This window comes from Phyllobates terribilis, unplaced genomic scaffold, assembly GCF_046119375.1.
Source record: "Phyllobates terribilis strain yellow unplaced genomic scaffold, ASM4611937v1 Scaffold_4__5_contigs__length_816908805, whole genome shotgun sequence".
NCBI classification, from domain to species: Eukaryota; Metazoa; Chordata; class Amphibia; order Anura; family Dendrobatidae; genus Phyllobates; species Phyllobates terribilis.
The window spans coordinates 464,694,664-464,707,872 of record NW_027362764.1 but is presented as its reverse complement, the minus strand read 5'-3'; the positions used below and the strand labels follow the sequence as shown (position 1 = coordinate 464,707,872).

The 13,209-nt window shown below is 43.1% G+C and overlaps 1 protein-coding gene across 4 annotated transcripts in view; it reads left to right on the top strand.

Moving 5' to 3' along the window:
- LOC141265501 (MARVEL domain-containing protein 3-like) overlaps window positions 1–13,209 on the top strand; it is an 81,339-nt gene that overhangs the window by 41,130 nt on the left and 27,000 nt on the right. For 3 of the 4 annotated variants that reach the window (XM_073678662.1, XM_073678663.1, XM_073678664.1), the window contains one exon: window positions 2,707–6,677. The exons of the other annotated variant lie outside the window; for it this stretch is intronic. In XM_073678662.1, coding sequence (XP_073534763.1) covers window positions 2,707–3,404 — 698 coding nt within the window. In that variant the 3' untranslated portion in view covers window positions 3,405–6,677. Of the gene's footprint in view, window positions 1–2,706; window positions 6,678–13,209 lie in introns of those variants that run through there. 4 annotated transcript variants of the gene reach the window in all.

Below are 13,209 nucleotides of genomic sequence, written 5' to 3'. Positions count from 1 at the left end.
AAGTCCATTGATTTTATTTTTTACTTTATAGAAAGCCTTTCTGAAACAAAAGAACATTAAGGAGAATTTTAAATCCCTCTATTGGGAAAACTATGTACTTCTGGAACAACGAGTTCTGGACCTGGCATTTATAAAGTAGTTTCAGAATCGAGGTCTTCACCCACTGCTTTTAATTGAGAAGTAGATTTATTTTGCCTTTGACACGTTTTAATTTTCATCATCCTCTGTTAGACTTACTTTTTTTAAAAGATCTTCTGGAAGAGATTAATCTTATCTACAATATGCTTGTATTTTATGTCAGAATTTCACTAGAAAACTTTAGAAAAGTTAAAATACACAAGTTCCTTTAGGCCCCCTTCACACATCTGGTTAAAAAAAACGCACGCGTGAGACGGTCCGTTTTTACAATCCGTGTGGTTTTCTGTTGGCCGTCCATGTGTTGTCAGTGTAGCATGTACCGAAATAGAATGCAGAATAGAAAGGACAGATTTTTAGGTGTTAAATATGTTCAAAGAAATAGAAAGATATCTATGAGATCTATAATTTGTGCCTTGCATGTGTAGCATACTGTACATGTATTAACCTAATAAATAAAAAAATAAATGACATGGGGTCCCCCCAGTTTTGGTAACCAGCAAAGGTAAAGCAGACAGCTGTTAGCTGATATTATCAGGCTGGGAAAGTCCATGGATATTGCGCCCTTCCCAGCCTAAAAATACCAACCCACAGCCACCCCAGAAGTGAGATTTTCCAATTCTGGCGCTTCGCCTTCACTCTTCCCAATTGCCCTGGTGCGGGGTAATGTGCCTTGGGGTTGATGTCAGCTGTGAATTGTCCAAAAGCACCGCTAGCATCAAGCCCTGGTGTTAGTAATGAAGAGGTGTCTGTCAGAAACCCCCATTACCCAGTCATAAAAAAAAACACAAAAAAATACTTTATTTAAATAAACTCCCCATTTTTTTGTGTGTGTGATTTTTTTTTTTTTTTGATCATTTGATAGACACCTCTCTATTACCAACACCAGGACTTGATGCCAGCTGTATTTTTGGACAATGCACAGCTGACATCAACCCAAACTACCAGTACCCCGATTGTAAATGCACCAGGGCAATCGGGAAGAGTGAAGGCGAAGCGCCCACCAATAACCAACTTCAAGGCCCCACTTTTCAGCTACATGCAGATGTGACATTATCCTCAATCACAAATTCATATAGCAATGAACTGTGTAGATAGTTAAATGAATAAGATGCCGACTTTGTCTGTACATAGTGATTCAAGTATATAGTGCCAAGTACTGTTCATATAAGAGGGTGGTGGCCAACTCTTACACAGGGACCCACCAGAGGATTCTCCTGTTCTCCTGTGGGCCAGCCCAAGCCTGCTCACGGCCCCCCAACAGATCATGTGTTTTGGATTTCTTTAGAATTGCACAGGGGAGAGAACCTGTAGCATTTTCTGATGCCTTGATAATAATTCCATCACCTATGCAATGCTAAGGAAATCCTGAAAAAAGCCTTGGCTCAAGTAAAATGATATCCTAGAAATCCCCTTTATGGAACAAGAGCTTGGTTTATAATACTTTGACAGTACTTGTATATGGAAGGGGAAGAATTTTATATTCTAATAAAAAGCTGTATAAAATCAATAACTGTATTAGGCATTAAGGAAAATTAAGATTTATGAGATTTTTTTCCTTTTATTAATGGGTCTTCCCACTAAATACATTTCTAGCCTATATGAAAGATAGGCGATGAATGTATGATGTGCGATCACCACAGATCATTAGAATGGGGGCCTAAAGTTTTCTGAGGAATGGATTGGTAGTGTACATATGTGACTACATGGCCATTCTCTGTCTATGGGAGCAGTAGTCATGCATGCGCTCTTCTGCTCCTATAGACCCATAGAAGTGAATGAAGCAGTGTTCACACATGCGCACAACCACCTTCATTCACACAAAGGACTTTTAGCCCATTGTTCTTGTGATCAGTTGAGATTCCAATGTACTGTATATAACATTTTTTCAATAGACTTTTATTACTGCACATCAGGACTAGACTTTCTTAATATTATTACAAATATTTGTATTAGGGCTCATTCAAATGTCATTTTTTTTCACATAAGGGAAAAAGTGATGAATTTCATCAGTGCTTTTGGTCCGAGTTCCTTCAGTTTTTTTCTTGTACGTGAAAAAAACCCCAGTCTTTTCACCTTCTAATATCTAGCAGTCCATGAAAATTGGACCACACTCAGATGGCATCCGAGAGCTGCCCGACTTGTATTGTGATTTTGATCCGACACGGATGTGAAAAACTCACAGACATGAACAGCTCTGTTCATTATTATAGGTACGAGTGCTATCCGTGAAAAACTCGAATAGCACTCATACGCAAAAAAACTGACATGTGGATGAGCCCTTAGGCTGGGAGTTCATGGTGTGGCTACTACACCTGCATATGGTAGCAAATGTATGCATGATTCTGCAATTAAACCAAGGTATTATCTTCAAAATTCTATGGCCATTGGTTGCCGTATGAAAGCATGATATGGCCCCATGTCGGCAAAGTATGTTTTCCAATATGATTTTGTAAATTTGACCATTTACCGCGTACAGTGTTACTTCAGCATAATTTTTATTTAAAATCTCATTGACTTTTACCTGTGAATTCCAGCTTTAATTGGCTTCATTGCTCTGGCTTTTCACAGGTCTCTTGCAGCTGCTGGAGATTCTCATAAACCTGCTGGTCTTGATATGTGCCTCTGCCACTGAAAGTGCATCAGCCGGCTTTTCAAGCCTTGGGGGATTTGGCAGTACTACATATTATAGCATGGGCTATAGCATGAGTGGATTTTTGGGGGATGAAGTGGATCAGGTGACACAGTTAGATGTGCAGTACAACCGCATGAAGCTTCCCACTATTTATGCTGCCGTTGCCATTAGTCTTCTACTACTGACTCTAACACTATCATGCCTGGCTGCCAGCTGCGTGTCCGGCACTGGCCAAAACAGGAAGCTTGTGCTGATCGAGGAAGTGTTTAATGTATTGTCTGCTGTTACATATATAATATGTGTTGCGCTATATATTCACTTCATCAAACAGATCAACGCTACAGAGGTGTGCAAACAACGAGAGGCTCTGTACCATCGGCGCGGCTACACCTCCGTGACCTGTGATATCATGGGCACAGAGATGGCTGTGTGTGTATTTGCGGTGATACTGGTTGTGCTGTACATTGCTAGCGCAGTGTTTGTTGGCCTCTTATTGAGAGAAACTAAGATTAACACCAATACCCCAAACCCAGAATCTCTTAACAAAACGGGACAAAAAGATTCAGAATTGCAAAATCTCACAAGTGAGAGTAGTAAATCCAGAGAGAGAATTTCCAGTGGACTCTTCATTTAACCTAATTATCACTTTTATTTTTGCTACTGCATTATATACCTCAATTTTTACAAATTGTGGATGATCTACTTCAGCTTCTTAGGCACTTAAATTAGTTACGAAGGACATACATGTACTGTAACTGCCACAGACACCTACCATAAATGTATCAAGCCACAAAAACGTTATTCATGGCTATAACATAAATGATATGACAAAGGTCAGCAAATTGCATCTGTTTTTCAATTTGTCACAAATTGACTTTAGGCTCTGTTCACACACCCCCTCTTTGGGTTGCTATTGCTCTTGAACCGCAAGTATAGCATAGTCTACAGACTTATTACTACCTTCCCCCCTCTGTCTGAGAAACCTGACACACTCCTAATTAACTCAAAGGGATCCATCTGAAAACTGATCTCAGAACAGTGACACTAATGTCTTATTCAGTTCCTTTTTTTAAAGGGAATGTGTCAGCAAGTTTTTTTCTACCTCACCTGAGAGCAGCATAATTTATGAAATGAGACCCTGATTCCAACGATGTATCACTTAGTTTTCTGGGTGCAGCAATTGTGACACAATCAAGAGTTTTTTGTAGCATGTAGCAGAGCTCAGAAAGCGAACTCCACCCACACCACAGCTTTCTGTGTTCATTGTCTATTGACAGTGAGCAGCTTACAAAGGAGGGGGCGTGGCCGGACCACTTTGCAGGAAGAAGCTAGTCTGGGCAGTGATAATCTTGTGGTAATAAAACATTCATTGTATGGGAAAAAAAGCACAAAGCTTAGTAAGTGACACATTGCTGAATTCAGTGTTTTAACCCCTACCTTATGCTGTCCTCAGATTACATAGCAGAAACCTGCTGACAGAGTCCCTTTAATTGAATAGGTTTCCTGATTTTTGGAGGATGGGAATAGTAAGGGAACATTCTGAATGCCTGCAATAGTGTGGGTTGCAATGCTGTCTTAAAATTGGCATCTTTCTTCAGAACTCATAAAGTTCTTTATTTTTTAGCCTATTGGTCTCTTAAAGAGGATCTGTCAGCACTCCAGACATGTCTGTTTTAGTAAATATTAGTATTTCCCATAATGTCACAGTTCTGGAGGATCTATTCTTTGGACTTTCTGATGTGTTTTCCCTTTATTATTTCCACTAGAAATTAATAAATAGGTTTACAACTGGTTGTTACCAGTTTGCGGGATTGTTCGTACATTGCTTGACACTGTCCAATCAGTGCTGACAGGTTGAACTTTTGTTGGGACATACCCCTTCGACAAGACAAATGGTAGCGCCCAGCTGTCAATTTATTCATAAATTTCTAAGGGAAATAACTGGAAATGTTTCATGACAAATACAATTTTTTTTATTAATTTAAATGTGAGGAGAGCAGTCCCCTTTAAATCATCTTCATTTACAGTGGCATGTAAACATTTGGGCAAAATTACTGTTATTGTGAACAGTTAAAAAAGTTGAACATTAAATTATCTCTAAAAGGCCTAAAGTTAAAGATGACACATTTCCTTTGTATTTTAGGCAAAAAAAATAATATATATATATATATATATATATATGTATGTGTTATTTTTTACATTTTTTTAAATTACAAAAAGGAAAATGGGCCAATACAAAAGTTTGGGCACCCTTGGAGATTTGTGTGCTTAGATAACTTTGCCCAAGGTTTCAGACCTTACTTTATCCTGGCCTCCTAACAGGCTAATTATGGCAGACCAAGCAAAATTTCAGTGAGAGCTGCTCATAGGATTGCTAGAGAGGCAAATCAGAACCCCCCACTTGACTGCAAAAGACCTTCAGAAAGATGTAGCAGACTTTGGAGTTGTGGTACATTGTTCTTCTGTTCAGAGACACCTGTACAAATATGGCCTTCATGGAAGAGTCATCAGAAGAAAACCTCTCCTGCATACTCACCATAAAATTCAGCATCATAAGTATGCAAAAGAACATCTAAACAAGCCTGATGCATTTTGGAAACAAGTCCTTTGGACTGATAAGGTTAAAATAGAATTCTTTGGCCACAATGATCAAAGGTATGTGTGGAGAAAAAATGCCACAGAATTTCAGGAAAAGAACATCTCGCCAACCATTAAGCATGGGGGTGGATAAATCATGTCTTGGGGTTGTGTTGAAGCAAATGGCACTGGGAACATTTCACGGGTAGAGGGAAAAATGGATTCCATGAAATTTCAACAAATTCTGGATGCAAACATAACACCATCTGTAAAAAAAAAAGCTGAAGTTAAAAAGAGGATGGCTTCTACAAATGTATAATGTTCTTAAATAAACCTCAAAATCCACAACAGAATACCTCAAAAGGCGCAAGCTGAAGATTTTACAATGGCCCTCACAGTCTCCTGATCTGAACATCATTGAAAATCAATGGCTAGACCTCAAAATAGTAGTGTATTTAAGACAACCCAGGAATCTCACAGAACTGGAAGAATGGATGAAAATCCCTCAAATAAGAATTGAAAAACACTTGTCTGGCTACAAAAAGCATTTACAAGCTGTGATACTTTCAAAAGGGGGCGCTACTAGGTACTAACCATGCAGGGTGCCCAAACTTTTGCATCTGCCCATTTTCCTTTTTGTCATTTTTAAAAAGTAAAAAATTACTATATATATTTTTTTATGTCTAAAATACAAAGGAAATGTGTCATCTTTAACTTTAAGCCTTTTAGAGATCATTTCATCTTCAATTTGCTTAACTGTTCACAATAACAGTAATTTTGACCAGGGGTGCCCAAAATTTTACATGTTACTGTATGTCATGTTTGCTAGCACACAGGCAACCGAAAATAAACAAAGCAAAAGTATTGTCTTCATCAAATTTTGAAAATGACAATTGCGGCTTCCACTTTTTGCATATGTAGAGGATGAGCTGCCCAGTGTGGCGATACATCCAATCACATTTAGGAAATGAGCCAAATTTCTAAATTAGTACAAGGAATTTCCAGGTGCAAAACAGAGCATTCATTGTTTTCTAGGACATTTCCAAAGCTATAATATGCCATGCACTTTGCTTCCATAGTATGCAATGACAGCGCTTATCTCAATGCAACATTAATATAAGCTAGTAGAAACAGAATTATTCAAGGAATTTAGGTTAATTTTAATTAACTTTTCTAAACAAATGTCAGTAGAGTAGATGGTTTCTGCTAACCGAATATAAAACTCCCGCAGATGAACCATCTAATCATGGATGACTATTTATCAGCACTTTTAAATGGAATCTGTCAGTAGGATCAACGCTAAGCCTTCTATATGGGCATGTAGGTCATAGGAAGCTGAATAAAATGATACCTTCACATCTGCGATCTGATGTCTGTCTCATTCCAGAAAAATCCATGTTTTTATTAATATGTACATGAAATGTTAAAATCTCTGTGTGGGATAGAGATGTTCCCAAGAGTCTGTCTCGAAATCTGCGAGGAAGTGAGGACAGTGGTGATCTGCGCAATTTACAAACCGAGGCATCGCTAAGCATTAAAATAACCTCTGGAGACAAACTCCTGGGAAAATCTCTGTCCCGCCCAGAGATCTTAACACTTTATTTACAGATTAAGAAAAGCGTGGATTTTTCTGGAATAAGACATCAGATCGCAGATATCAATGTATCATTCCATTCAGCTTCCTATGACATAGATGCCCAAATAGACGGCTTAGGAGGGACGATTCTTCTGACAAGTATTTGCTACACTTTAGCTAAATTTCAGAACAGGTGTATTTACATGACCTCAATATTTTCACTTCTTAGTATTTTTCATACACGTATTAGCTCCTGCATATGTAAGCTATATCGGTGTATATTTCTTTATTACATTGTATTACCGCCATTGTATAGGTATTTATTTTTTAAATCTACTTCAAATCTATAACTCTAAGCAGTTTCTTTTCTTTTTGTAATTTGTAAAGTTATGTTCTGTTTTAATAAACTGTTTATAATCTACGTGCTTCCAGTTCTCCTTATTTCAATCACTGTAATAATGAAAGCAATGCCCTACACAAATCCCTACACATGATGCAAATGACAAGATCTTCTCCCTGTTGTACAGTAGTTGCTGCAGGAAAAATGGTGAAAGGCCAAGCATGTAACACTTGGAAAGGTTATGTTTGTGCCCATAGAGACGGATTCCGAAAGGGGCTCACCTCTCTGTTCTGTCCATATACCCTAACAGAGCACATCCTTCAGTTTGCTTTAGTAATAATAAATTATAGTCAATCTGACATGGTCATGACTTTTCCTCTAAATTCCACCTAATTTTCAGAAAAGCGCTGCAGCTGACGTAACTGTTGTGCCAAAAATTTGCTACTTTTATAAGCCAATTTTCTGGTGTAAAGTGTTAGATGAATTCCACCCTGCAATGAGTTGTCTATGGAAAACAACATATCACTAGTGATGAGAGAGCATGCTCGCTACTGCTCGGTGCTCGCCTGAGCATCTCACTGCTCAAGATGCTCGGCGCTCACCGAGTATTTCCGGGGTTGCTTGGTGGGAGCTCGGGTCCCCTCCCTGCATGTTTGGAGCTCTTTAGAGCGCCAATCAACAAGCAGGGATTGCCTGTCACTCATTGTAATGCCACAGCCATGGTGGTTGTGGCATTACAGTGATTGGCTGGCCGCGTAAGGGAGAGATTTGCTGGTGCATTAGGTAGTGTAGGGAGAAAAACCGTACATTACACATATCCATCTTAACAAACAGTCCTTTTGAGGACTAACTAATCCATCTGCAGAGATATCAGGCAGGCAGGGTATATAGGCAAGCAGTGTATATAGCAGACTGCAGTGCATATAGCACAAGAGGCTCCATTCCAATTCTGCCTTCTGCTGCTGTTAGATATTTCTAGACAAAGGCCCAGGTCTCAGGGGCCAGGAATCCTTTTTTCTATCTTAATCCTCATTATTTGCTTAAAAAGCAATCCAGAGAACACCGTTTTTCTGCGCCATTTGCTTGTTGGCACTGCAGAATACAGCAGAAATCCAACTATCTAAAACTGTGTTTACTCCGTCACACGGATCACATATACGTTGTTAGAAAATACTGCCATTTCTGGCCTCCATTAAAAATTTCTTTCAGTGTGTCAGTGAAGCAATTCACACCAGTTTGCTGGTCAAACTACTTACCTACAGGCCAGGTATTTAAAACTGCATTTTCTCCGTCACACGAATCACATATAAGTTCGCTCCAAAGTCTGTCATTTGTAGTGAGCGTGGAAGATACTGTCCTCCATTTAAAATGGGCAAGGCACGTGGCAAGGGACGGGGAACTGGACGTGATGGCAATGGTGCATGCAGAGACCGAGGACAAGGCCGTGGGCAAGCTGAAATTGTGCCACACCCACATCTTTTCGCTGACCTTCCGGTCCCAATTTCTAGGGGACCGCAGCACACCACTATCGAACCCAGAGCAGTGTCAAAAGGTTGTTGGTTGGATAGCGGATAATGCTTCCAGTCACTTAGCCACCACCACCACCCTGTCTTCCACACGGTCAAGTCTCAGTAGCCGTGAGTCTGGACCGCTTATTCCTCACCCTGATCCTCCTTCCGCCCACCATGCCGAGTGCCCAGAGACAACTGATCCCACAACGATGCCCAAATATTTGAGCAGCCACGGTCACACGAAGGCGACGGTGGGAGAGTGTCACAAGAGGTGGACGATTATGAGACACAATTGCCAGAAAGTCAGGAGGAGGACCAGGGTGCGGAAGTGGAAGACGAGGTGGTGGATGATATAGTAACTGACCCAACCTGGCAGGAGGACATGCAGAGCGAGGACAGCAGCACACAGGGGGAGGGAGGCAGAGCACCCCAACAGGCAGGAAGAAGCAGTGTGGTGGCCGCAGAAAGAAGGCAGGCAACCGTTCCCCGTAACACCAACACGAAGGAAGTTGCCAGTACAACTGTTAGGTCTTCCCGAGTCTGGTTGTTTTTTAAAGACTGCCGATAACACAAAAAAGGCCATTTGCACCACCTGCCAGGCCAGCATCAGCAGGGGTGGCAAAACGACCAGCCTGACCACCACCAGCATGATCAGGCACATGGCAGCAAAGCACCCGACTTTGTGGGCCGAGCCCCAGCATCCAGGAACAGTGTCTGCAGGTGGCACCATTGCTTCTTCTGCTGTTGTGCATGCAAGCCAATCCCCTGTCCATGGTGCATGCGAAGATGCCTCCTGCCCTGCACCTGTCGTTGCGCACTCTCAAGTAGCAGCATCAGGAAGCACATCCATGTCCTTGTCCCAGCGCAGCGTTCAGTTGTCCATACCCCAGTCCTTGGAACGCAAGCGCAAATATGCAGCCAACGCCCCACAGGCCACACTACTAAACTCTCACATTTCACGACTGCTTGCGCTCTAAATGTTGCCTTTTAGGCTCGTGGAGACAGAAGCATTCTGCAACCTGATGGCGGCCGCGGTCCCTCGGTACTCAGTCCCCAGCCACCACTATTTCTCTCGGTGTGCCGTCCCCGCATTACACAAGCACGTGTCCCAAAACATTAGCCGTGCCCTCAACAGCGCAGTTACCGGGAAAGTCCACCTAACCACGGACACGTGGACAAGTGCTTGCGGGCAGGGATGGTACATCTTGCTGACGGCACACTGGGTTAACATACTGGAAGCTGGGACCCATTTGGACCTTTTGACCAAACACGTCCTCCCGACGCCAAGGATTGCGGGCCCTAGGTCAATCAGGGTTGCCCCCACGGTCTACAGCTCCTGCACCTCATCCTCCTCAGCCTCCTCTTCCTCTTCAGCCTCCATCTCCGAAATGACCACATCAGTCACAAGCTGGAAGCACTGCAGCACTGCCTCGGCCAAGCGGCAACAGGCTGTGCTGAAGCTAATATGCTTAGGTGACAAACAGCACAATGATGAAGAGTTGTGGACAGCTACAGCCAGGCATGGTTGTGTGTGACAATGGCTGGAACCTGGTGGCGGCTCTGAGGCGAGGCGAGCTCACACACATACCATGCCTGGCCCATGTGCTTAACCTCGTGGTTCAGCGGTTTCTCAAATCCTACCCGGAGCTGCTGGATCTGCTTGTTAAAGTACGCCGCCTGTGTGCCCATTTTAGAAAGTCACCTACATCTTCCGCTGCCCTTGCCGTGTTTCAGCAGCTTTTGCAGTTTCCGGCTCACAGACTGGTGTGTGATGTCCCCACGCGTTGTAACTCTACACTGCAGATGTTGGGAAGGATTTGTGAGCAGAAGAGGGCAGTTGTTTAGTACCAGCATCAACAAGGCCATCGGTATTCAGTTCAGACTCCACACATAAGACCTCAGGAGTGGACATGGATGTCAGATATATGTACCATCCTCCAAAACTTTGAGGACTCCACCAAGATGGTGAGCGGCGATGACGCCATAATTAGCATTACCATCCCGCTTCTCTGTCTTCTGAAACCGCTCTCTGCTCACAATCAAAGAGGATGCATTGCAGGCGGAGTACGATGAGATGGAGCAAGGAACCATACACACAGCCAAGCCTCATCTCATCCCAACGTGGATTGGGTGACAATTAGGAAGAGGAGGAGGAGGAAGGACAGGAGCTAGTTTCATGCACTATAGATGGTACTACCTGCACAGCTGTCATGCCGTCTGTTCAGCATGGATGGCCAGAGGACAGAGAGGAGGAGGAGGAGAGCATGGTCAGTCATCCTCTTGGTGAGGACATGGAAGTCTTGCCTGTTAGTAGTCTGGAAACATGGCTGAGTTTGTTACGCTGCCTTTCCCACGACCCTCGCATTCTCAAAATTTTGGGTGACAGTCATTACTGGTTGGTGACACACTTTATATCTCTTATTCCTGAGGCGGACAGGTCTACAAAAATGGGGCTGTACCAGAAAGCCCTTGTTGCGGAACTATTAAAAAAATTCCCATCTGAAAACGCTGGCGGCAGAGGGCACACTTCGTTGGACAACCAAGGAGTACAGGCGAGAGAGACACAACTCCAATCCAGCAGAGGCAGAGGAATACTGTCAAAGTTCTGGGAGAGTTTTCTCAGACCCTCCCATCGCACAGGCCCTGAGGCGCGGGGTACTCTCACAAGGAGTGCAAAGTTTGGGAAGATGCTGAGGGAGTACCTTGCCGACCGTACCAACGTCCTCCGTGATTCCGCTGTGCCTTATAATTATTGGGTATCCAAGCTGGATACGTGGAATGAACTGTCTCTCTATGCCTTGGAGGTCCTGGCCTGCCCTGCCGCCAGCGTTTTATCACAGCGGGTTTTTAGTGCCGCTGGTGGAATTATAACTGATAAGCGCATCCGCCTGTCAACTGAAAATGCTGACAGGTTGACTTTTATAAAAATGAACAAGGGCTGGATTGGGCCAGACTTCTCAAAACCACCGAATGATAGCAGCTTAACATAAATTCAAATCCAGTGTCTTTTCTTGGGAGGTGTATTCTCATGCACCTTTTCACACCCACACATGGGTATACGCTTCCTGATTTTGGCAATTTGCTCTTATCCTCCTCCTTCTCCTCATCCTCCACCACCATATCACCAGGGTGACCGTGGTCTGTGATGCAACACCCACATAATTTTTTTAAAGGGTGTTTATGATGCCCGTAAAAAAATGTTAATGTGTACCCCCCAGGGGTAAATGTTTGTCGGCCCATACACTTAGTGCATAGGCATTACAAGTATAGGAGGCCTGCTCCTTTCTAATGGGAACATTTTTTTATGAGGCCCTCCTCCACGTCTCTTCCAAGGGGCATTGAAGTACCTCCAAACTTTTGGCAGCCCTTGCATTCACTGCATAGGCCAACACTATGGGAGACTCTCTCCTTTCTAATGGGAATTTGTCGTTACTGTGGCCCTGCTCTATGTCTCTTTAAATTGTTAGTGGTGTTTTTCCTAAATTTGGTCAGCCGTTGGACTCACTGCATACCCTATAACTGTATAGCAGACTCTCTCCTTCCTAATGGGAATTTGTCATTACTGTGGCCCTACTCTGTGTCTTTCAGAGTCCCTCCATCATCAATGAAACAGGATGTGTCACACACCACATTGCCAGATAAGGTTGTAAAATGTTAAAATGACATTTCCCGGTGAATGCATTTGCCTTAAAAAATAACGTAAAAAAAAAAATAGGATCTTTCTTTAGTATAAAAAACAGCATCGCCAATGTAACCTCAATGTAATCACATTGTTCAGCTCCTGCACCTCCTCCTCCATCTCCGAAATGACCACATCAGTCACAAGCTGAAAGCACTGCAGCACTGCCTTGGCCAAGCGGCAACAGGCTGTGCTGAAGATAACATGCTTAATGCTTAGGTGGCAAACCGCCCAGTGCTGCAGACTTGTTGAAAGCTGTAACACAGCAGCTTGATCTGTGGCTCTCACCGCTGAACATACAGCCAGGCATGGTCGTGTGTGACAATGGGCGGAACCTGGTGACGGAGAAATGACAGCCGGAGTAGATACGGTTTCCCTCTATGCCAGTCCTTTCACCGAGCTAAAGAATATGGCTGTGGTGAAATACAACTCCCGCTGAGAAGCTATTTCAGATTGAAAAACATTGTGCCCACCAGAGGATTTGATTCTGAGGGCTCACCTTTCTCCCCCGCTCAAGAGCCCCATAGCAGCTGCAAAGTTAGAGCTATCATGAACTCTCCTGATGTAGAAGCAATGGCACACCAGAGGATTCTCTGGTGGGACCGTCCAACCCTGCCGAGAAGCAGTCCTGGCTAAGAAAAGTGTGTGGGAAGGTTCCCGGACACTCTATGGCTGCTTTTTTACTGAGGTGGAAACCCACGCAAAAATGGCGAGAACATACAAAATCCTTGCAGATGTTGTCCTTGCTGGGATTTG